The 25,010-nt window shown below is 42.1% G+C and overlaps 1 protein-coding gene across 1 annotated transcript in view; it reads right to left on the bottom strand.

Annotated features, from left to right (window-relative positions):
- LRRC16A (leucine rich repeat containing 16A) overlaps nt 1–25,010 on the bottom strand; it is a 211,431-nt gene that overhangs the window by 13,654 nt on the left and 172,767 nt on the right. The window contains exons 30-33 of the mRNA XM_010578007.1: nt 12,966–13,032; nt 12,451–12,647; nt 8,313–8,419; nt 5,115–5,547 (exon numbers count right to left, since the gene is read on the bottom strand). Of these exons, the coding sequence (XP_010576309.1) occupies nt 5,115–5,547; nt 8,313–8,419; nt 12,451–12,647; nt 12,966–13,032 (804 nt within the window). The remainder of the gene's footprint in view (nt 1–5,114; nt 5,548–8,312; nt 8,420–12,450; nt 12,648–12,965; nt 13,033–25,010) is intronic.

Genomic DNA, 25,010 nt, shown 5'->3' with positions numbered 1-25,010 from the left:
GAGAAAGCAGTGATAGTAATAAATGGTGGATTCTCTCTCCTTGTTTCTCTTTCAGTTCTTGGGAGATCTAAGCAGAAAGAAAACTTTGCTCATTTGTAACTAATACTGCCACACGTCAAGCAAAGCTGCAATGACACCCTGCCTCCTAAGCAACAGGTCTCCTAATGTACAGGACTGGAAACTGAAGGTGCTAGTTGGAAACAGTCTTCTCTCCAAAGATAGAATTTAAAAATTCCTCGTTTAGGTTTAAAATAAAAAGCCTTTTTCTGAAGATCTAGGTTTTTAATATGGCTGCTGAATGGATTTTATGCTCTTCCACATACAAGAATAACCGATTTTAGATAAACCTGCAACTACAGAACTAGCAGCACTCACATATTTTGCAGGATTCCTCTAAAACCAAACAGACCTTACTTACTGAAAGGTGTTTAAAGCTACCCATCACAAGTACTGCTGAATGCTCAGCAGCTCTAAAGAAAGGGGGCTTCTTGTTTATGTGCTGATATACTGGCTAAGCCTTCTGTTCTCAACAATAGCTTTCCTAACATCCCAGTCTCAAAAGAAAAGGTGCAAAGACTTTTGTCATATCATAGCTCTAGCTAAAGTGATCTTGAAACCTATGTATTCACCAGGAGAAGCTCAGATATACAGCCGATGTGCTTGTAAAGAAGAACCAGCCTCCTTTTACTGTCTTACCTACTACCAAAGCTTAAGCAGAGGGATAAACGAGAGGATACAAAAAGTGCATTGAAATAAGTGCAGGATACAGTATGACAGAAAGCCTTATAAAGATAAGGCTAGGCAAAAAAGTGAGATTTTTTTGAAACTAAAAAAGTGCAGATAGACTTTTGCAGGCAGCTTCAATCTTGATCCGCTATTTCAAGACAGTGTGGCAAATGACTTAAAGCAAATGGTTTGTGCTGGTGACTATTGCATTTGGTTATATACCCACAAGTAAGTCACGTTGACACGTTCAGGACACTGCTATCACTGCTCCAACACCAACTCTGCATGACTCATGCTGGGATCCGACTGTCCTATAGCGTTCAGAAACCTCCACCACATGCCATGCAGCGCACGTCAAATATGGTCCCTGCTCTTTGGAGCTTAAAATACGAAAGACAGCTAGGTATAGTACGTAGATAAAAATTGGACAACAGGAAATGCAGGAAGGAACAGAATGGTTACAAGTAGCAGGAGCACATACTAATTATAGAAAACTTGATGGATTTAGAATGAAAATAGTATTTTAAATATAAACATAAAGCGAATGATCTCTAAATATCCACACTGGCCACATATCTTTCCCCTGCGGTGGTAAATCAACACAGGCATTTCAAGAGAAGCAGATTTTGGGAAGCGATGCAGAAAACAGTGTGATTGGCCTTACAGATTTACTGATACCTCCATTTTGCTCATGTAATCTCACGGCTCCTAAAACAAAGACTCTCTTCAGTACAACAAAGAAAAGGATGGAGATGCTGAGTGCCTGCTATTGCTGTATAAGACCTGGCAGGGCAATGCTACCTCCCAACCTCTCCACTAAGTACAGGTGCGCACTTAAAATGGTACACTGCATTAAGGAGGATGCTATTAGAATTGTCATTAAACTTCCTGTACTGTAAACCTACCCCGATATAGATATAACTATCCATTCTAAGGGATTATATTTCTACAGATTTTAAGTATAAAACCATCTGTGTGTTAAAAGCCACATGTAAGCCAAACAACCAAGTCTTCTGGTCAGAAGCACTCTAGAAATGCCATGACTTATAGGGCCAGAATGGTAAGCTATGGTGCCCATACGGACAAAACAAACTCCCCTCCAAAGCTAGCAGGAACATTATGCTTTGTACCACTGGGTGAAAACTCAGTTTTTATTCCCATTTCTTGACTGTCCTTGATATTTTGGCTGAATTCTCACCTCTCCACCTCCTAAAGTCACGTGTTTCTTTGTGAGACTGTCTTGGCTGTATATTTTTGAAGGGAATACCACTCTCCACTTACTGGATTTTTCTTCCATACCTTGGAAAAAAAACTTTTGAGAACTGAAATTACCATTAATTTCTTCATGGAATGTGAATTCTCATGAACTTTCACCAAAACACTCGTTTTCCTATGTAAATATTGAAGATATATGCATAACACTTAGCTACAGTAAATGACTTAAGAGAGCTGTATGACAGTATGAAAACTAACTTCACCATAACTCCTTCCTCCCTCCCTAGTTATGGGACTACTGGAGAAATATGACCATGTACAGAGACAAGTACAAAAGCCAGCGCTGCTATCTATTAGTGTAGTACTTAAAAATGCAATTAGGATGTTTGCATAGTTGGCTACCTACGGTACACACATTATAAACTGCGTACGGTCCCAAGAGAACTCTAAACACTAGCTGCAAAAGTTTACTCTGAGAAGCTGTCAGTCATGTTAGATAACTGCAGGTGAATTTATCATGTAGATAAATAATGACCAGGCTCTACTTTTAATAGGAATTTGTGCAAGGCTGGGAAATACTGCACAGTTGGGTGCCATTGAGAGTGAGTAAACAGGTTGCAGATGATCTTGGTCTGCTCATAAGTCCTGCTCAAGATATTTAAAAATTCAGGTTGTAAACACTAGATGGAGCTAAAAGATCTTTTTATGTATGCCTAGAGGCAACACTAATCTCCATATACTCGTCTCTGCCATTAATGCCAATTTGCACGTTGTATTCTAAGCAAAAGAAAACAAAAAAGCATTTACCATCTTTCCATCTACTGTGCACCTGCTCACACTTGTATCTGTAACAAGACTGCAGTAGGGTATGAATGAAATAGTAAATTCCTTCTGGCTTTGTTTTCACGTAAAATAGCTCAGAATATAAGCAGCCATATGTACCTTAAATTTTCTATCATACTGGAATTCTGATAAATTTGAAGATGTTAGGCAAGTTGATGTCATACCCATCCTAAACAATGTAACAGCAGTGGGATGCTGTCTTCTGTAGCTCAACCATCAGGATACTGTATGATTTTCACCTTCATTAATATCATGAATAAAAGCGCAAACCTAAATTATTCGACATTGCGATCTAGGATGAAGTATGTGAAAAATTCTTTTGAACAGCAGTTCAATTTTGTGTGGTCTGGGCAACATTAAGAATGGATAACTCAGTGCCCTGCTGTGTACAGATTCCTATTTCAATTCAGTTTTCTTGTCTCTCTTTAAATGAAAGACGACCTACTTTTGCATTCCATAAATATCAATTTTTACAAAATCTAACAAAGAAATAAGATCATTAACATTATTTTCTTGAAAATTAAACCTGAAATAAGAGGGGTAACCTTCCCAACCAGTAAAAAAGCAAAGGGTGGGGGAAAAAAAACCTGGGAAAAGGCAACAACTTTTATTTTTGACAGATGAAATCCAAGTTTTCAATCAATGCTACGAAAGCTCATCAGTTGAAGAGGACTTTTACTCTCCCCACTTAAAAAGAAATTACACATGCTATATTCTACCTCAGTCACATCATTCCAGATCTGACTAACTTCAGATGACAAGTGTTAAGAACTTGAAGAGCACCAAGCATACACAATTTATGGAGTTATAAGAATTTATATAATCTGGAGTAGCCTGGTATTTTAAAAGTTACAGGCAGAGCGTAACACTTACTTAAAATCATACAGCATTTTATTTGAAAACTTGGCGTTTTAGAAATCAATAAGATTCATGGGCACTATTCAGCACCAATGAGAAAGGTGGGAATTGGTCATTTCTTTAGAAAAATCGGTTTTATGCTGAGGACCCTTTAATGAGCCACAGACTACTGTGTTAATTTGAATCTGCTTATTACAAGACTCCAGTGTCTACAGGAATGGTTCAGACATCAGGGCAAGCATTCTAAGACTAAGAAGAATGGTAAAAATGCACTTTTAGTGCCTTCCTTGGTCACAGCAAGAGAATTCTGCAATGTGTTAAAGGAAGGAAAACACAGCAAAGCTTTGCAGATAAGCTTTGTCATAAGGTTACACCTTCCAAATTACAGGGGATAATGGCAGGGAATGGATAGCATCTGAGTGCCCTGCATGTGGAAGACGAAGAGAGGAGTGAAAAAAGGCCGATCCTTTGGTAATTTTAGAACATGCCAACTGCAGCTGGGAGGAAGCAGGGGATGATAATGGGGAAGTTTAATGGGAAATGGGCATTAGGCAAAATAGGTCGGCACAAAATGCTTTGGAGCAACACCAGGACATTCCACTCTGCACATTTGCGAAGTGAAGCAGTGCTCCTGCCCAGCATCATCACTTCACAGAGGAAAAAATTAGAGAGAGTGAAGGGAATCCAGACAGATAATTGGGAATAGATTAATTTTTTTTAATGTATGCTTATTTTCTTTGAGTGTTAGTATTTGAAATACAGAAATCAAAGGCATAAAAATAATTAGGTGTGGTACAAAAGAACATAAAAAAGTGCAACGAGAAAAGTATAAGCTGAATAGTTGTAAACAGTGTCTGGAAGCTAGATTTACTTCTCTGCATGGAATATACATTTTAAAATACAGTACATCTCTCCATCTTTCTACACCACCTTCCAAAAGAGAAGAGTACAGATAGTTACCACTGTAGTTAACTCTGCCAAACACCTGAGGTACCAGTGTGCAGGGGGCACAGAGTAAGAAGTCTGTCCTAGCTTTACCTGTTGTAAAGCATGCTTCCATTACACATGAACAAACCACGCATCATATAGAGTGGAGACATGCAAGCTGTGCTTATTAGTCACCCAAAATTACTCTGTAATACATGCAAACAATTACATGTCCTTTTCTGTGCTTATGATGGCCTGACATGGAGCACAAGAGCTGGTGTCACCTCCTCCACAAGAGGAGAGACAGTGCAGGCTTAAGGGTGCATCTCCTGCTCCACATGTGCAGCATTAACCCCTGGCCAGGGTATTCGTGTTCAACCACCACAGCACAGAGCAATCCTCTTGCAGGAACACCATAATCCCTGGTGGAAAGCAGGACTGTTGTGTTAAGCCACCAACCCTTATAGAACCAACCCACCTCCCCTGAAGACACCTAGCTCCTGCACATTTTTTCAACAACTCAAAAGAAATCAAACTGCCTTCACCTTCTGAGCAGAGGCTGCTCTCTTCTCCTGCTTGGCTTTCATTTCTGCGAGAAGTCCGCTGCCCATCACCTGCACGCCATACCTCCGGCCTCCTTGGGGGCTTCCTTTGCTGTCACCCCTCTCAGCTTTTGCCGCATCGTCTGGCTGTGCCTCCTCCAGCGAGTCTGGCGTCTTTAATTCTTCAGATCGCTCAGTACCACCGTTCTGCTCTGCAAGCTTTACCTCCTTCTTGCTTGTGTCCACAGCTGGACTTTTTGCAGCAACCTTGGGCGAGGAGGGCTCCTCTGCCACCAGCACAGTCTGGGGACGTTCAGATTTGGAGCCTCTTGATTTGATTAAGTTAAGGAAGCCACTCTTCCTTGAGTCCCTTTTCTTCTTCTCATCACCTGCTTCACTGGGCTCACTGCTGTCTGAACTTTTAGTTGATGGTCTCCTAAAAAAACAGGCACAGACATTTTAAACTCTCCTCCACTCCCCTGCTCCCTCTCTTTTAAATAGTACCAAGTGACTTCTCCCGGGCAAAGTCAATCTTTTGCATGATCCGTATGTTTGCCCTAGGCTAAGTCATTAGCTGGTGTCTTTAAATTAAAAACTGTACAATTAACATTAATCATACTGTCTTGAGGATTCCTGTGCTGGCCTTGTGCATGGCATAATGAAGAGAGGCAGTCATTTCATCTGCACTGGGCACCCAGCTATTTCCAACACCAGACAGCTCTGCCCAAGCTGTCTATGCACATATGTATTGGGTTTGCACGTCAAGGTTTTGGTAGCAGGGGCCTACAGGGCTGGCTTCTGTGAGAAGCTGCTAGAATGATCCCTTATGTCCAACAGACTCAATGTCAGCCGGCTCCAAGATGGACCTTTTGCTGGCCAAAGCCAAGCCCATCAGCGATGGTGGTAGTGCCTCTGGGAGAACAGATTTAAGGGGGAAAAACTGCTGTGCAACAATGGCAGCCAGACAGAGGAGTGAGGACACGTGAGAGAAACAGCCCTGCAGACCCCCGGGTCAGTGCAGAAGGAGGGGAGGAGATGCTCCAGGCGCCGGAGCAGAGATTCCCCTGCAGCCCGTGGGGAAGACCATGGTGAGGCAGGCTGTGCCCCTGCAGCCCAGGGAGGTCCATGGTGGAGCAGATCTCCACCTGCAGCCCGGGGAGGACCCCACGCCGGAGCAGGCTCCTGGCAGGACCTGCGGCCCCATGGAGAGAGGAGCCCACGCTGGAGCAGGTTTTCTGGCAGGACTTGTGACCCCACAGGGGACCCACGCTGGAGCAGTCTGTGCCTGAAGGACTGCAGCCCGGGGGAGGGACCCACGCTGGAGCAGTTTGTGGAGAACTGCAGCCTGTGGGAAGGACTCACATTGGAGAAGTTGGTGGAGGACTGTCTCCCGTGGGAAGGACCCCATGCTGGAGCAGGGGAGGAGTGAGGAGTCCTCCCCCTGAGGAGGAAGGAGCGGCAGAGACAACGTGTGATGAACTGACCCCAACCCCATTCCCTGTCCCCCTGCATCGCTGGCAGGGAAGAGGGAGAGAAAACCAGGAGTGGAGTTGAGCTGGGAAGGAGGGAGGTGTGGGGGGAAGGTGTTTTAAGGTTTGGTTTTATTTCTCATTACCCTACTCTGGTTCTATTGGTAATAACTTAAGCTAATTTCCCCAAGTTGAGCCTGTTTTGCCTGTGACGGTAGTTGGTGAGTGATCTCTCCCTACCCTTATCTCAACCCATGAGCCTTTCATTATATTTTCTCTCCCCTGTCCAGCTGAAGAGGGAAATGATAGAGCAGGTTTGGTGGGCACCTTGCATCCAGCCAGGGTCAACCCACCACAACATAAAATTTCACTCTGCTCTGTTTCCAGAGTGCGCTACCTCCGGTTTGCACCTGCCCATTAGTAAAAGGAGAACAACTGATCCAGGCACATGATTCACACAGCTTTGGGGGATCTCATCCCTTAAGGACCCTGCTTGAAATAGGAACTAGTTGGCACAGCCACCTTCTCTCAATAAGGAACACAGAGAGGTCACCTGTATAGTGTGGAATGGTCATCCTCAGAAAAACAACCAACCCCAAAACAACCCACCTGCAGTAAGATTTCCTACAGGCATCCTACAAGCGGAGTATTCACACTTGGGGGGAGAGCTGGGCACGTAAGACATCTGCTTAAGAGCACCCCAGCCGGAGAGAGAGCCACCAGTGTAGCAAATGGCGCAAAGATCCCTAGCTATGGGCATGGCCAGGGACGGGCATGCAGGGATGGCACTAGTTCATGGGGACGTCTGAAACGAGCGGCTGGCAGGCACCCAAGGGAAGCACAGGAGGATGCAGTAGTCTGTGAGCACCCTGAACTTAACCTGGCTAATCCATTTTTCAAAGCTACCATAATTTTACCACTATACATAGTATATCACACATGGCTTCACATGTCACTATAGATATTTATAACTCACAGTGACTTAAAACATTTGCTTTTTCTGACACAGCTTAAGACCCACCATTTTCCTTAATGGATGTCACATGACAGAAGGGGTCATTCCAAGTTGTCTGGAAATCGCCCTAGCTTTCTCATTTATTTATGTAAGTATTTGCGTGTGTGTGCGTGTGTATGTGCATGAACATGCATGAATACAACATCTAGATGCATGGATCTGTAAAAATACAACCAGCTACAAAGCAATTGTATAAGCTGTATAACCCTTATACAAAGCTGAAGGAGACATATCTTTCAGATGAATGTATCACAGTTGACAAACTGGTCAAACATGTCCTTAACATATTTCTATAACAACATAAATCTACTGTCGTCTATCAAAACACTATGTCCAACAGCAGTCCTTACTAGACAGAGACACCTGTGTGTACTACTAGCACCGGAGAGGAGATCCTCAACCAACACACAGCTCTACTTCAGCTCTAATGAGCTCTACTGAAGGGTAAAATGAAGTCAACTTAATTATAAAAATACACATTAGTCAATAATCCTCCTCACCATGATGTGTTAAAGCAATTTATTTCAAAGTAGTCATTTTTAAGGGAGGGTAATTGAATTCACAATGTCTTGACTACTAAGGTATTTTCTGACTTTGGCAAGAGCAACCCTGGATATTGGGAACAGAAGTCAAATAGAACTTGGAAGTGCTACTTGCCCAGCTATCAGGATGAATATTTTTTTATTCAGTTTTTGAAAACATTAAATTTGAACTTACTTTGAATCCATTTTTGTCACTTTCTTCGTGAAAAATTCATCCACACCTTCATCCACTCTCCCCATGAGGCCATTCTGATCCCCTTCTGGAGGCACTCCAGCAGACACCTGACAGAAGAAAAAGCTCTCTCTGGTATGCAGTAATCTAAGCGTATTTGTTTCAATGATAATAATTAAGAGTTAAGACGACATAAAAATTGCATGTGCCAACCAAACCCCACTGCAGACAATGAAATCACCACTGGAATCCCCCCTTTAGACAGGCCAGACAACACTCTACATCAAACGTAAAGTAACCCAAAACACCAGTGACAAATTAGATACTGCAATGCACGAGGCCAGGAATCAAATGCCTTGGGCTTGTGAGAATAGAGCATTAGGTCAGCTAGAAAGGAAAAAAGCAGTTAAGGAAAAATTAATTCCTTATCAGGTGGTGACCTGAAGAGAAAGTACTTTCAAAAGCTAGTTGTTTCCCTATTCAGAAAAACCCCATATGTTCTGGATTTGGGATTTAGAGATTTAGAAACAGAGCTCCAGCAGGCTAACAGAGCCTTTTATAGTTCATTCAGTCCAGCACTTCCACAAGCAGAGACTCTAAATACAGAATCAGATGTTTCACTTTAGGAACCGAACACAGATTTTCACGGAGTGCCTGAAAATGGAAAAACTTGCTCCCTTTCTTTGGTTTCAATGCCCTCATTTTGAATGTGGGTGACTGGAGGCATCTAAACCAGGCTGAGTTAGTAACACCTGCCAACCACAAAGGCCCTGTGAAGATTAGCTGGTGACTCTGCAACCTCCTGAAGATGAAACACACGGTATCCTGGGAGGATTTCTCATGTGGTCTAGCTCCCGTATGTGGCTTTGATGTGGAAAAGCTCTTATTACCAGTAGGCAGACTTCCTTCAATTTAAATGCTGTATGGAAACCTTTTAGGTGACTACAGAGGACTCCACAAGACTCAACCCAGTTGTATTCTTGGTAGTACTATTGACCAGGAATCAGTCTGCCACAAAATAGCAGGGTTTGTAATTTGAAGCAATTTAAATCAAGGAATCTCCTAGATGCCACGATAACTCAGAGTAATCCCAGCTTCCCGTTTCAGCTGGAATGCACGCTCTTTTCTATGCCTCTAAAAAGAAAAATAAATACTCTTAAAAGCTGCTGTTAACATCAAACCCAGCCTCATTAAGCCAGGACAACGGATTGCATATGAACTAATGCTTTGACACATCCAGGAAACTTTTTCCTTTCCATGGCTGAACCATGTTAGAAGTCTAGTATTTACTCTGTTCTCAAAGATAATAGTTAATATTTTATTGATACCTGCTGTAGCAATGTAATACTGATCAGAAAAGAGTCCACCCGGTAACGACTGCTTTGCTGCCAGCCAAACTGCATATTTTCTATAAAAAACAGTTTTATTCTAAGCAGCACAACAACTTCTCGGACTTCCAACTCTGCTACCTTTGGGGTTTTCTGTAGAGAACTTGTTTAGCTGGAACATCTGACACTAGGCAGCAATGCATATACTAACATCTGGGTTGGTCACACCAGTGCTGGTTGTCTCGATGTAAACATTTACCTTCTCAGTCAAAAAACAGTTGACACTGATGTTTCAACCAAAACGTGTCAACCAAAAGTGGACGACATGTTTCAACAGAAATGAGAAACTATTTAATATTGATACTGGAGCCCTCCAGATAGTAGGAACAAACATGTAAGTATCAAAGGCAAGAGCATCTCCTGAAGGGGAAGTAATGCAAGAATCCAATGATCTACAAAGGTCTACCTCAAAAAAGAGAACAGTCTGCATCTGCAAAAGCAGCAAGTTCCTAAAATTGTCCTAAAGACATACGTAAATGTTGAGGGCCTAATAAGGTCCTCAAGGCACAGGATTTCCTTACAGATGTTTACTGTAATGCCTTTTAGTGACCAACGTTAATGTAAAAGACTGAGCCCTGGTTTATTTCATGGTTTACGCTCCTAAAAAAAAAAAAAAGGGTTAAGTTTTCATTTGCCTTTTTTTTTTTTTGAGCTTTCTATATTTCTTTATTGAGGAAAAAAAAAAAGGCTTGGAAGCAGAAATAAATAAGATTCACCTCTTTGCTGTACTAAATCTTCACATACGATGGAAGAACTCATGAGATTAAAATCTCACAAAAAATCTAAATGATAAACAACTGTTTCATCATATTGCTTCAAAGCTACTTGGCGTCGGGTGGTGCTGAGGTTTTATTCCACCCCCACCCCCCCCGAACACTGATTTCAGTAGAAACTCTGACAAAACTGTAAATCTTTCTTCTGCCTGCTCACCTACCCCAAGTTAAAAGTTTACATTTCTCCCTTTTTTCTCCATTTTTCTCTTGTTTCTTATGTTTTTCAGCTTACAAAGAACAAATCTGTTTTCCAGCAAGACCAGAGAAGTACAGCTATGATCATGTGAGATCCCTTAAATTACTAAATGGAAATAAGGGGAACAGCAAACAACCCAACAGACCTGCTTTCAGCGGTAGAAAAGGTCAAGATTTTGCCTCTCACATTTCAAGTGCTTTTCCTAACCACTGCTTTCTGTATTCTCAAAGTAGCAAAACCAGCAGCAAATCAATTCTGCAAACAATGCCACAGTCCACTCATGATTCTGGCCTTCAAAATTTGGCTGTTTCATTTTGGAAGTATCAAAGCAAACATCTCAAGTCTTTCAAAAAGTTGTTTAGACTTGTTATGAGGTCAGAACTAGTAAGGACTTAAACGATCCATAAAAACAAGACAGGGACAAATGAGTTTAAGTAAAAAAGTTCCTTTCAATTTCTGCAACTAAATAAACACCTAATTTCCTAATTAATTCAATATGGATGAGCATTCCCACAACGTTGCACCATCATGGGAAGTAACACTTCTCCTCCACAAGAAGTAAGCTTTTTCTATCTGTTGAGCAAGATATTGTATGGCCTAGTTCCACGCCTGGTAGCGAAGCACTTGCCCTCCCATGCCCCCACTCCTTCCACACCCCTGCGCAGATGGCACAGGACGAGCTGAGTAAGTTTGGAAGAGAGGCAAGTTTAGCAACTGGGAAAACATGTGCATTCTGCAGAACTGGAATTGGAAGAAGTAAACACAGATGTGTTTTCACTCCAACGTGGAGATCAGTCCGTCCTTCTGCTACCTCTCTCCTCCCCTGTAAAGTGCAAGGGAACGGAAAGCTGGCTTGAATATCCCCTCTGCTTGAAGGTTTCTCCATTTCCAAGCGGTGCCAAAAGCACTCTACTGCCCAATATGATCTTTCCCAGCATCAGGGAAATTTTCAAGGGTCCTCTCTGCCGACAGTCCTCAGGGAGCAGAAGAGGCCACAGGCATCCATTACTAGGCAGCATAACTCAGAGAAGCGATGGCTGCCCCTCGATAAACGTTACTTTTATCAGCTGTGCACTGTTGCTGTTGAGATAGCTCTGTAACTCCTCCAGATCTGTCCTTACATACCCCAAGGACACACCATCACAGAAATAAATCTTTATTGATGTGGTATGCCAAGGAAATGGAACTGTGAGAACTCCACACACATGTACTCGGGTTCACACCAATGCCTTTCGTAGACAGACAGTGCTCTTCTGTTTTGCTTTTCTAAGGCAGGCTCCAGCATGAAAAGCAGATCTGTGACTATGCAGATTCGCTGGCCCAAACACCATCTTTAGTTAAGGAGCTGTGGGAAGCTGGGTGTCACAGAGTAGCTCCTCTAAGAGCTGATAGAAATAAGAACTCATGCCAAGTTACCACATCTTAATGCAGGCAGAAAAAAGGATTAAGACTTAACAAACCCTTGCAATATAATTGACAAGTCTCATGATATTTTCTGTGTTTCCTGTGAAAGCACCAAGTACCTCCAGAAACTGCTTCCATGAAAAAACAAAAGCAAATTAAAAAAGGATAAAACATGTCTTGTTTGACACAGCCTAAAACGAGGATAAGAAGCTTGTAATAGGAATTGCACACTGAAAGACATGAATACCAGCAGAAAAATTAAGTAGTTGCTTATGGCTTTCAAAACTTTAACAGTTGTCCTCATTACATTGCAAGACCTGACTCATGGCAAAAAGCAATCAACAGATGACATCGCCAGCAATATTTTAATGTAGACTCACTGCTGCTTGGCTGGGCTGCTGCTTTTTATTCCTTTTGGGCCTTAATTTTGTAAAGTGTTCCAGTTTTCTCCCTTCTTCTGATGGCAGCTCTGAAATGAATCCAGAAGTTCGTTTGTCCGGCCTGCTGGAAGGAAATGGTGGGTCTTCTATATGGATAGGTACTTCTTCCAGTGCTTTATCTAGATCAAATTCCATTTCTAAGAGAAATCAAAACTTTCTAATTAGACTTAACATGCTATTTAAAACAAAAGTCAATGCCATTCCTCTCTTTTGTGGTAAATACTTATAAACACATTTCAAGATCTCAGCCACAACATGTCTGTGAGCAGACAGAACACCGTGAGGAAATATTTACTACCAAACATGCTAGAAGCATCACAAAACAAAGCAACCAGTGTGGGCCTCAAATGCAATCCAGAGGGAGGGAGAGTCACCTGTGCTTTTTGATCAAGAACTACCTAGAAGAGTCTTAGGCAGGCAAAGAAGCAAAAAGATTTTAAGAAATTCTCACTTACCAAAAGCTCTGGACACCGGCCGGAGCATTCTACTGTGGATGCTTTTCCTTTTTGATTTAGGAGTCATCTATAAACATAAACCAAAACAAAATTTACTTTAGCAGACAGAAGAAATGACAAAGAACACCTTTTCCTTTCTAGCCAACAAATCAGTTCTTCAAGCCTATGTATCGTTTCAAGATCTCATTGGGTTTAACACCATAAGGGAATGGGGTTTTTTTCTTCCCCTTCTCAAACATTCAGAACTTTTTCTAAATGGACATTTTGTTCAACTGACTTTGAACAGAAGCAGGGAGGTAGTTTATTCTTCCCATTAAAACTACAGGCTGTACACAGGATGATTATTTGAATTGTCCAAGCATTAACTCATTGATCCCCAACTGTAAAACAATGGAACTACTAAACCCTCACCTCTGCATTTGAGAGCATGAGGCACAAAAAACTTAATTACTGTGTCCAGTACTGCAGAGTTAATGACGATACCAAGGATAGTCTCCCCCTCGTTCTGGCTTTTATTTTTGATACAAAATACAATTCCTCAGTTCATTTGTTAGTGACACGCTACTGGGAATGATTAAAATTCAGGTATCTATGCCTCTGGACACTACCACACAGCTCACCCAACTTCCCTAGGAAAATGCAGTCTTGGAGCACAGGGCCTTTCTTCAAAAAGCAAAAATACCGTGTCAGTGTTAGCAGTATGTCCAGCAAACACATGACTTCCCCGGACTTTGTGTATGCTGAGAGTAGGTGGAAAGTTACCTCGGCATACATTTAACATAGTTAGTGAAAGTTACACACTATTATTCTCTCATCTTCACATTCCCAGAAAAAAGGAGTACATTGCCTTAAGAGCACAAATACCCAGACTTGAGACCTGAGGTTGTTATTTCTGGAATAAAGTTGCCCTTATTTTCTTGCCTGAATTCTTCTGAAAGTTTGCATGGCAAGAAAGACAGTTTTGCTACAGGAAATGCATGTGTCACCAATTCAGACCCTCTCAACATAGCTCAGCATTGTAAGACTTTGAAACAAAAAGATGACCTGCAGGTTTTCTAAAGAGTTAATTTAAAATGACTCAGCTTCTGCAAGGATGGACTCCTTCTGTTGTAGAGTCATACATGCTGGCTTTAGGGACATCCACGTAATTGCATTTACCTGCTAGTTTTGAAGCCTAGTGGCGTCAAATCTGGAGTGTCAGTCAGGAAGCTGTTATGGCTCACAACTCGTTAAAAGAATTGTTAATCAAGTTTAGTAGTATCAATTTTCTATAAGCCAGAAAAGACACAGTTGGCATTGACATTTCAGACAAATCATGAATCGTTTAAGGTAAACGTTTGCTAGTTTTTATGCATGGGAAGTTCAGTGCACAGACTGACACTGAGTTCATATTCCCATCCAAAGTGGTCAGGGGATTATTATGCCACTATTCACATGCCTAGGGTTATGACAGATTTTCGTAACAGGAAAGTTATTACCCATCTTCTCAAGACCAGAAAAGGACTTCCAGACTACAGAGCAGGCGGTGATAGCGCTGTCTGGGCAACAGAGCTGTTTTTATGGCCCTGCACATCGCTGGGCAAAAAAAGATACCTTCAGCTGTTGCAAGTTCACACTTCCACATTTAACAAGCATCAGTAAATGAGACAATAGTTTCAAAACCAGCCAGGAAATAGCTTGCCACCTGAGCAGACTTACCCTGAAACTAATGAGCAGGCATCAAAAGGTCAGACATTACTTTCAGAGTTACCAATAAATTAAATGCAATGGATTTGATGGCAAGTGGCTGGAGAGGTGCCGAACTTTTTCAGCCAAAATTGCAGTGGATTGTGCAACAGGTAGGCAGCTGGGCAGCCTTTGAGCTGCACGCCTTGACAGCTGCCAATCCATCACCCCAAACTGAAACAACCAAAAGGCATCCGCACCTCATGTAAGGAAGAGTTGAAGCAGCTCAGCAATTAGGAGTCACTATCAGTAGTTCCCTGGTTTTATTTCCAGCCGCATCTCATTTCTCTTCTTAATGTGTATTTGCATGCATTTTGTTCTGCTTGCCACTTTTTTGGGTGGTGTGACTGGAAATTACAGCTAGTAGGATAATGCAGCAACTCATGCGCTAAAGATCAGAAAGGAGGACAGAAAACAAAGCTGATGGGAGACCTCCGACCACTCAGTAACTTCACAGCCACGGCCAGTGTTCAGAGTGCTCCTGGGTGATCACAGACAAGCTGAGAGCTGCATTGGCCCAGGGCACCAATGCAAAACAGTATGGGGCAAGTTTTGAGGTTCCTGTGCAGGGACTTAAAAGCTCCAAGACATCCCTGACAGCCAGGAACAGAATGATTTCATCTTCTTTCCCAGGCAAGAAGGTGCCCCCAGATGACCCTGCAGAGCTTGTGCTGATGACCATAAGCCAGTCTCTGGATCATTGCTATAACTTACTGTCAGCTTGGCATGATCCATCATCAGCTTGGTTGCTGGGGATAAAGGCAGAGGGACAGAGATGCCTCCCATTTGCTTTAACAGCATGAGTAACAGCTATACATACACTTTTATTTGAAAACCTTCTGTTTTCTAGCCTGTTTAGGAAGTGCACAGATGAAAGGCTTCTTGCCAAGTGAACTTTCTACATCACACACAGAACAAAATGGGTCAAAGCATTAATTTAAATAGGCCAGTGTGCTCTTTTTACAAAATATTAGACTTAATCTCAGCTTAATATCTCAGCCACCATGCAGTATGCTACAACAGCAAAGCACATGTCATTACCAGAGGAGATATCTGAACTCCTAGGGAAAGATCTCTGCCTCTCCCCAGCCTGAGCCCCATTTGCCATAGTTCATGGAAGCAGTTCAGGTTTGGCAGACGCGCACCTTCTGCCTTCCCACCACCTCTGGCCACACAAGCACAATGCAGCTCTCCTGCCTTACGTTTCACTCATGGCCTTTTTACAGGGGAATAGCTGTTAGTATTAACCTCCCCTCCTTCACTTCTCCTATATCTTCCAGGGACCTTCCATTCTAGCAGACCACCTCCTGAACTTCTTTCTTGTTCTGCCTACTTTTCTGTGAGCACACTGTAGGCTGCCTGGCAGAACAGCTAAAAAGGTTAATTGCATCTCTGGGTCTTGGGAGGTCCTCTTGGAAGTCTGCGTGCACCTATGCCACCAAGATCTCCGAAGATGGCTCCAAGAAAGTACCCCTCTGCAGTAGACGGGAGCCAGCAAATCTCCACCACACTCCCAAATAAGGGCTTATTCAGAGTTAGACACTCTCATATGTCCAAGCTAACTTTAAATTCCCAGGACCTCTTCCCATGATCACTTTTCCAGATTCCTCCCTTCTGACTCCCTTCCTCACAAAACTATCTGAACTCTCTTGAGTTTTCTCAAATTATATTACCAACTGTGGAAGAACACTAGTATCTTGGGAATTAAAAACAACTAAAATCACTTTGTTTTGAGTGCTTTTAGCAACAGGGTCTGAGATACTCTACATTCCTTGATTATACAGATAATTGAAATTACTCTCAGTACTGAGGGATATGCTCATTTCCATGTTTTTCTTCTCCTCCTCTAAAGTAATTTATATTCAATCCTATTAGATACAAAGAAGCTTTGTGACCCTCCTGTCACTTCCCTTTCAAAAGACTTCAAACAAACTAATGAACAACTTCCCCCTCCCTCTTGAAATTCAGCTCCCCAACCAGTCTCCCTTCAACCCTCCTTCTTGCAAAATAATGTATGGGTTTTCAGCTTCGAGAATGCATTAAGGGTAACAGTACCAAAAGGTGAGAACAGCAGTCAAAAGCTCAAGGTGATTCAACTAGACAAAGAAAACACAACTGACCAAGCTGAGATAACCCAACATCTTGTCCACCCTAGTGGCAAGAAAGCCCTATTTTACGCCCATTTTTAAGCCATCCTTTCATTAAGCTGGATGACACTTGAATATAAAACCAAATCAATAGATTTTCTTTCTGAGCAGTAATGTTTGTGCTTATACCTCTGACATCAGCGCTCTGCTTTGGTTTGGTCTTAAAGCCAAAGGATGCTTTACATTCAGATGCTACACTAGCTGAACCTTTTTGTAAAATCCAATCTCATCCCTGAACTGCTGCCTATTTCATTTGTAGGTGCAGATGGATGGCACTACAGTCTCCCAGGAGACTCACAAGGCAGTACAGAGGCAAATGGAGCACAAAAACGTAAACAACTAGGCCAGAAACAGCAGAGCTAAAAAAATACTTACACTTGTACAGCAGAGAGTCTCCATGCAGCAAAAAAGAAAGAAAAAAGAATATGAATGGGGAAGACAAAGCAATAGCAGTTCTCAGGAAAGGAGGCAAAACCAGAAGTCACCAAAATAAAGAAAACTAAAGCCAAAACACTTAGAAGTCTTAGCAGGAAAGGTGACATGCAAGAATGAGATAAAAATCCCTTGCATTTGGAGGTGCTATACACTTTGTGTTTCCAGAGGATAACCAGAGAAGGATGTGATCTCTCTTGTTTTATGTATGTTGGGACAAATTCAGGTTTTCAGGTGTTTGTTTCCAATATATGGCACTCACCAATTGTGCCAACTTGCCACCTGCTGTCCCAATGTACTGTATTTTTTCATTTTGCTGGCACCAGTAGTGAGAAAAAAAAAAATGTAATTCTGTTATTTCCTAGTCTGAAGGAAGCTTCTGAATTAAAAATCAGCAGTTTGTTGTGGAAAGCCAGAGAGTAAGGAAAGCAAAACAAAACAACGCTTCTCTTGAAAGAATGAAAAGGGATGCAAGTCTGTTCTCCTGATATTTAAACCAACCTAATCCAAAGCAACAGTATTTCTCCTTCCCATAAGGAGGTTTAGAGGCACAGGCTTTCAAGCACTTTTGGCATATTAGAAGCATGCTATTCCATTAATAAAGCACTACCTTTCCTCTCTTTCAAAAAATCAAAGAAAAAAAGGAAGCAGCACAGCCATCATATGAAATAAAGCAATGCCATATCCCATCTCTTGTGTGGCACATGACCAATCACGCTCCTCCTTAATATAGAGTAAGGACAAACAATTATTAGAAGTGCAGTTTGTCTTTAAGTTGAATAGGAACTGCTGCTATAACAACACTGCAGGTATTAGCAGAGTGTTTGCGGCAGAAGTCAAGTCATGGTCTGGATTAAACTTCTTGGCAAGAAACTACTGCATTTTTAAATGGACATTGCACTGGCATTTAATTATCAGCAGTGAAAACAGTCTGCACATAACATGAAGTTCATTATTTAATTGTTGAAAGGATATTAAGGTCAGTTTTTCAATGCTTTGACATTTTCAACAATAACGATCCACTTCTCGCGGTTCATACTTCTAAGCTTAACTGTAGCTAAAAGTTTTAATGATATCATGGGCTATCTTTGAATAGCAAGAAAAGTGTTCTTGCACACAGCTCCACTCCCTTATTTTCCTACTGTCCTCAGGGGTTTTGTTTGTTTGGTGGGTTTTGTTTGTTTGTTTGTTTAATTTTCTTTTACCTCCAGAAACTTTGGCTTTATGCAGGAATTCTCAGCTAACACTGATTCAGGCAAACCTCCTCACTACTCTCATTTTTGTACGGTATCCATACACACTTACGCTCTTACTACATTTCCCTGCTGTAATCCATGTTGTCTCTTCTCTTGCCCATCTTCTATACTACCATTCACTAGGGCTGCTCTGAGATTGCTGGACAGACTGCAGAATCCATTGAGAAACATCTTGAAAACTGAAACCATCTTAAAAATAAATCTCCAGCACACTTCAAAAATCAATCTGCAACACGGTTTCTCTTTCAGACAGCATTTGTGTTAGTACTCCAGTGTGTTCTGTGTATTTAATGCATATGCAGGAAAATTATTTATATTATAGAAGCAGCTAGAAACGTGATTAGGACCAAAGTGCAAAGCAATACATACATAAGAGAAAGCAATCCCAGGATTTGGGGGAGTTTACAGCCTATGGTCCTGGATCCAGCAAGGGCTTATGGAAACTCCTACCTTCCACACTTTAGTGATCTCACCTAAGTGAGTGTGACTACTGAGCTTCTTAAAAGTTAAAAGCTGCTAAACAGCTTGTGGGTGGGGAGTAAGGAGGGAGAAGGAGGAGAGGAAGGCACACAGCAGGCAACAGGTTAGACGAGGAAGCACCATTAAGCAAAGCAGAGACTAAGGGACTTGCCTGAAGTCACCAAGGAATCTGGCTGCTCTGCAGGGAACCTAATGCCAGTCTTCACACCCCTGAAGTACTACAGATCACGAAGCCACCCAATTCCTCCCTTCGTTTGCTCTCAGCATGATTGCAAAATTAAGTGGTCCACCTCCCAGCATACACAGGTCATTGCTAAAGACAAAATACCAACCCACAACCAAAAATCCCAACCAAATTCAACCCAAATAAAACCAGAAATTGGATCAGGGAATCATAACAACGTGCCAACTGGGAAGGAGCTGTCAGAAAAAGTATTTTCAAGGATTCTTCCAGAACATTTTAAACTAGTGCTAAATTGTTTCAGCTATCTGTATTTTGTGGGGTATGCTTTTAAGAAAGAGGCATAAGAAAACAAGGCATTTTATCACAAGTCCTGCTGTTTTCTTTTGCTGTAAGGAGTCCTGACCTGTAAAGCTGCCACGACACCATTTCAAGTCAATTGACATTTCCCATGCTTCTTCTAGTCTCCTACTTACCTTTGACAGAGATGTCACATGTCTGTTTTCTCATTAAAAAAAAAGAAAAAACCACCCCAAACTTCAGGTATTCTTTATAAATCAGAGCAGTAAATTGACCAACTTTGCCTTTTTGCAGATGAATCTTTGGACACACAAGTGTCTCACCATCTGTACAGAAAGCCTTTGAAACTAGAAATTTCCTATTGCTTACTTCAACTATGAAGATTTTATAACATGATTTGCAGGGCAAAACCCTCAGCAGGGCTTGCAGAAATTTAGCTATGTACTTCCCACTAGCAACGACAGTAACCTGAATCACCATCCTTAGAATCTTCCCCTCGAGTGCCACTGTCCTTCAAAAGTGAAATGCAATGCTAAAATCCATGACAGCTAATGGAGTATTTTACAAGAGACAGGAGAGCAAAGCCACTAACGCATCATTCAGAAACCAAAGCCAAGCTGTGATAGGCTGCTATTTGTTGATACAGCTGTCCTGAATGTGGTGGCTACACATTTTTACACCAGCAGAGGATCTAGTCCTGACCTTATATTTCAGAGTTCTGTCCTCTATATAGAAATACTATATATAAATATAGATACTGTAAATAAATACGGCATACAAATAATCCATATGTGAATTTAAGGTGTGTATGTTTATTTCCTTCCCTTCCTCAAGAGTTGAATTTCTAGAAAACTAGCTGTGGTTCAGAATTAATTCAATCAGTTTCATCTAAACCAGCCTGACCTTTAGAATTACTTTGTACAGCAACATCTTCTGAAAGAAAAGGAGTAGTGCTGCACTAAGATAAGCTCAATAGATTTGCCCTTGAGCTTGTTTCATTTTACCAGCCAAGGAACCTTTGCTTTTCTACTTGCTGAGACGTGGCGCATGTACTCTATGATATTTCACCAAGTACTTCAATACATTCTTTCAACTAATAATTCTGCACTTGCGTCTCTCAAGTCATGTAGAATTCCTGCTGATAAATATTCCTGCATACAAATCTCCAAAGCTTTTATTGTGAAGAGTAAACAAACAGATGCATGAATTAAACTGAGCAGTTCCTAAAACTATTAAACTGAATCTTTTACTTCATGTTCTGAATGAGTATCCTGCAAGGAACTCTGCCTGCAACTACCACCTGCAAGAGAAAAAGCAATTCTCCGTATCATCAGTTCTGTTTTCTACTTGCTCATGAAGAGGCTAGCAGCATCTTCTACAGCAGCTGGGCTTTAAGATGAACAAAGAGGATAGTTCCAACCGATTTATTTTAGTTAAAAACTAAGTGTAGAACAGAGAGCTGCTGCAGGTCATCAGAGAGCAGCTGCAGTCAGAACTATCCCTTTAAGCCACCACAACCCGCTTGCTTGTGGTTGTTCATTACTTTCAGCTGGCAAACACTGATGTAAACATTACTTTGTTCATGACCTAAACTTCCATATAGTAAGAAGAAAAAGCTCTTAACCTCAGCAAATATGGAGGGGTGGACAGCTATTTAAGATATCCTTAGTTCTGTAAAGACAGCTACCATATGTATCAGGTGCCCTGGGCAATAACATCACTAAAGCAAATTTGAGGCAAGGTACTCCTGAATGGAAGTGTTCAAAGTCAGGTGGGATGGGGCTTTGAGCAACCTGATCTACTGAAACACATCCCTGCCCATGGCGGGGGGGGGAGTATATGATCTTTAAAGGTCCCTTCCAACCCAAACCCTTCTATGATTTTATGAAGAGGAACTGTTGTATCTGCCTGCCCTACAGCCTCCCGGGACTGAGAACCAACACAACTTCTGCATCTCTCCTTTCTTCTGACAACCTGAAGTGAACAGCTACCAAAAGGGTAAGGAGTCATTCAGGCAAAAACAACCAGTCATCTTCCCACCATCATTAAACCCTTTGGGGGCAGGTGATGCATCATTTGCACTGAAGCAGTGACATTTCAAAGGAGAAATGCTACAGGGAGACTCACCACAGTGAATCAGATACGTTTGCCCTGGATGGGGAAGTGGACTAGTAGCCTCCCTGCTCAGAATTATGATGGGAAGTTAGAACTTGAAAACCTTGAAAACCCAGGCATACTTGAGCTGCTGCTCTTTTCTCATTGAAGTTTGTTTCAGACATCTTTCCAGCACACACAGCAAATCTTTATATCCCTCAGACACTTTGCGATATACTTTGTGAACTCCAACATTAAAAAAACCCCAACAACCCAACCTTCTGAATTTTAAGTCCTGTCAGGAACTACTGTTTCAAGATATCTCCCTATTAAAACCAGGAGGTATCTTGATAGGCAACTAGCAAATAGTCTAAGACCCTGCATGGGAAACAGAAATTCTTGAGTCTTTGATTTTTTTTCTCTCAAACAAACTGATCAAAAGGGTCTATCATAATTACCCAAGAGAGGATGGCAAAACTCAAAGGCAGGTCTATGGAGTGCCAGCACCTAAGTGTGATACATGATTCAAATAACGGTGCTTGGTCATACTGTCATGGGGCAGAACATGAGCCTAGGAAGGACAGAAATACCATGACAGAAGAAGAAGATGCCTACCCTTCAAAGCAGGACTGCTCACCTGCAAGCGTGGAATTAAGTGCTGACTGGCAAGAAGGCACTGGATTCTGCAATTTCTCAGAGAGTATGGACACAAATTTCCCCTGGAGTACCTAAATACCATGATATTGGAAATGGCCCACTGCTAAAAAGTACAGAATGAAAAGAAAGAATCTATTTACCTCTAAGTTCTCCTCTAGTCTGAGAGAGAGATGTTTTGAAAGGAAGCCTGATAAATTTATGAATAGGATTGTGTGATGCAGTTGTCAGCGATAGCAGGGATTACATTTGATGACTTGAAAGCTGTCTTCTAGCCTTTTGGCACTAGGTACTCTTGACTTCATTTATTTATTTATTTCAAAGTTTCTATTCCAGTAACACAGCTCATCCTAACCTCCTTTTCCTTGACAAAATATAGCAAAATCTAATGGTACTCTATAACTGACTGCCCTAGCACAGACTTCCTCTCCCCTCTTCCTGTGAGCAGCTATTCTTTATCCCTGCAATATGAGGTATCGGTTTTGCAGAGCAAAAAAATCACAAGCCTCCTGTTCTTCTGGGTGAAGCGAGAACCATGAAGCACTCTCAGTGGGACAGACTTCTGCATGTGCTATTTTCAGTAGGCTTTCCAGATTTCAGAATAAACAAGACTCCCCCATATAACACAGATAACTAACTCATGCCAGGTTATTTATTTGAGACGCTGGAAGAATCAAAAGCAGCAGAAAGGACCATGCAACCTAGAGAGAAAACTCCTCAACCACTTAAGAAGGTCAACTTGCCAGATATTAATTGAATCAAGAAGCATTATGGCTACAGACAGATGCGTGCTACAGAAACAGCACTGTTAGAGGTTATTCTCATGGTATTTGCTTTGTCCCTCTGCCAAAGGTTACAGAGTCTAGATTTTGGCAAGAACTCCTCCAAAGGAGCTCTTGCTAATTTGTCATGGGAAATAATCAGCAGGTTCTTATGAACAGAGACTGTAGAAAGATGAATTCTGTATCTATTTGTGCTGAACATCATCGGACTCCACAGCTCTGCTGGCAAAAGGGATCACACACGTGCCCCCTGATCCAGCCCGTGCACGGGGGCTTTGTCCTCATAACCTGTCCACTTTTTCTGAAGTGAGCGGGCACTTGGGTGATCCCTGCTGCTGGCTGGCAGGGCAAGCAAACCCAGGTGACCCAGATAGTCACCTCTCTCACCAAGTGGTGGACGGGTGCCCACCAGCAGGCTAGAGCCTGCAACGGCCAGCTGGTGCCTGCTGAGATGACTCTGCCTTCAGCCTAGGCATTCGAATTCTTGCTAGCAGAGCGGCAAATGGTGGGACTCAGCAGCCAGGGCTGACGCTACCTATAGACCGCACAGCTACATATTCAAGACCTTTCTGTCTGCCACAGGCTAACTTCTCAGCAGTGAACTCCCTCTTAAAGCCACTGCACAGAAGTTAAACTCTCAAGACCAGTGTTTCAGTGGGTGCTTTGTTACTGAACTCTCCTTTCGACGTGGCTTTTTCACGACAGGTGAAGTAAAATGATGGAAACTCAGTATCAGTACGACACCTACTGCCACAAAGGATTTAACTACACACCCTCCCCTCCACCCCAAATACAAGTCTGGGTCTACCAAGGTAAAACAAATCATCAGCATTATGCGAAGACAAGCTCCTGATACAGAAGTGCCACCATGCAAACAGAATACCCAGCAGCTGCACTTCACAATTCCCATTTTAACCTAAGCAGAAAAGTCTCCAATTTTACACTACTTTTTTTCTTCACCAAGCGTGCAGTGCTGTTTCTAGAAGCAGTTTAGCACATTCTTCATTTACTTCATATTGTGCCAATAATGTACCCTAGATAACGAGAAACAGCTTTGAACTCTGACTAAGAAATCTCAGTTGGTTTAAGAAAGACATACTACGTATCAATTACCCATCACCTCCTTCCACTCGGAGACCACGGAAAAGACATTGAAAGCCAGGTTTCTTTTAAAGTGTTTCAGCTGGGAACACATAGCCCCTCATGAGCCTGGAAGAGACTGTAGCCTGTAGTCTATACATGTAACAATCATTGAATAAACACAGACAAGGACCTCTAAGGGCAGTGAGAATGCTGCAAAACTATATATAAAGGAACCCAGGAAAAGTTAGGTAACAAATATCCACAATTAAAATTAATGTAATCACAATACTAATGGTGAGGCTAACATATAAACACACAACTTGCAAATAAACAGGTTCTGCAAAATTGTCGCACCGTCTCCCTTTGTCTCCTACTTTCTCAGGCACAGCACTGCGTGGGTAGGGAAGGGCTTAGGGAGCATGCGGACACTGTGCTCTGCCCCTCCTGGTGATGTTTTCATAAACTGTCCTAATTCGGGGTGAGCCAGAAATATTACTGGACTCCCACTGAAGTAGATTTGCTCACATGCCTGTGATGGAGCCTTTTCAGAAGCCAAGAATACTCTCACATACCATAATGCCAATTCCTAGCTTCCCACAGAGTGCTGTATTTACTACACATCAAAGGCCTATTTCTGCTAATGCATACAAGAGAGAAACTCAAGTGTCACAATCAATTTAATCCGGCATTCATCCAGGCTGCTGCCTTTGCTGTCATCCCTGCCTGCTTCTTCCTGCTGCTCAGGATTTGTTTTGTGAACTCAACCAGAGGACTAGTCAGTCTGTAAACTAACCTGGGAGAGAAATCCTCTGTAAAAAGCTTAATTTTCAGCTGAATCGATTCCCACACCCAGTTTGTAGTGAGGCTGTGTGAACACCAGTACAGGTGTGAGGGTGTGGGCAGGAAAGAAT

Source organism: Haliaeetus leucocephalus, unplaced genomic scaffold (assembly GCF_000737465.1).
Source record: "Haliaeetus leucocephalus isolate CR32 unplaced genomic scaffold, Haliaeetus_leucocephalus-4.0 Scaffold587, whole genome shotgun sequence".
NCBI classification, from domain to species: Eukaryota; Metazoa; Chordata; class Aves; order Accipitriformes; family Accipitridae; genus Haliaeetus; species Haliaeetus leucocephalus.
This window is presented reverse-complemented; position numbering and strand designations above follow the sequence as displayed.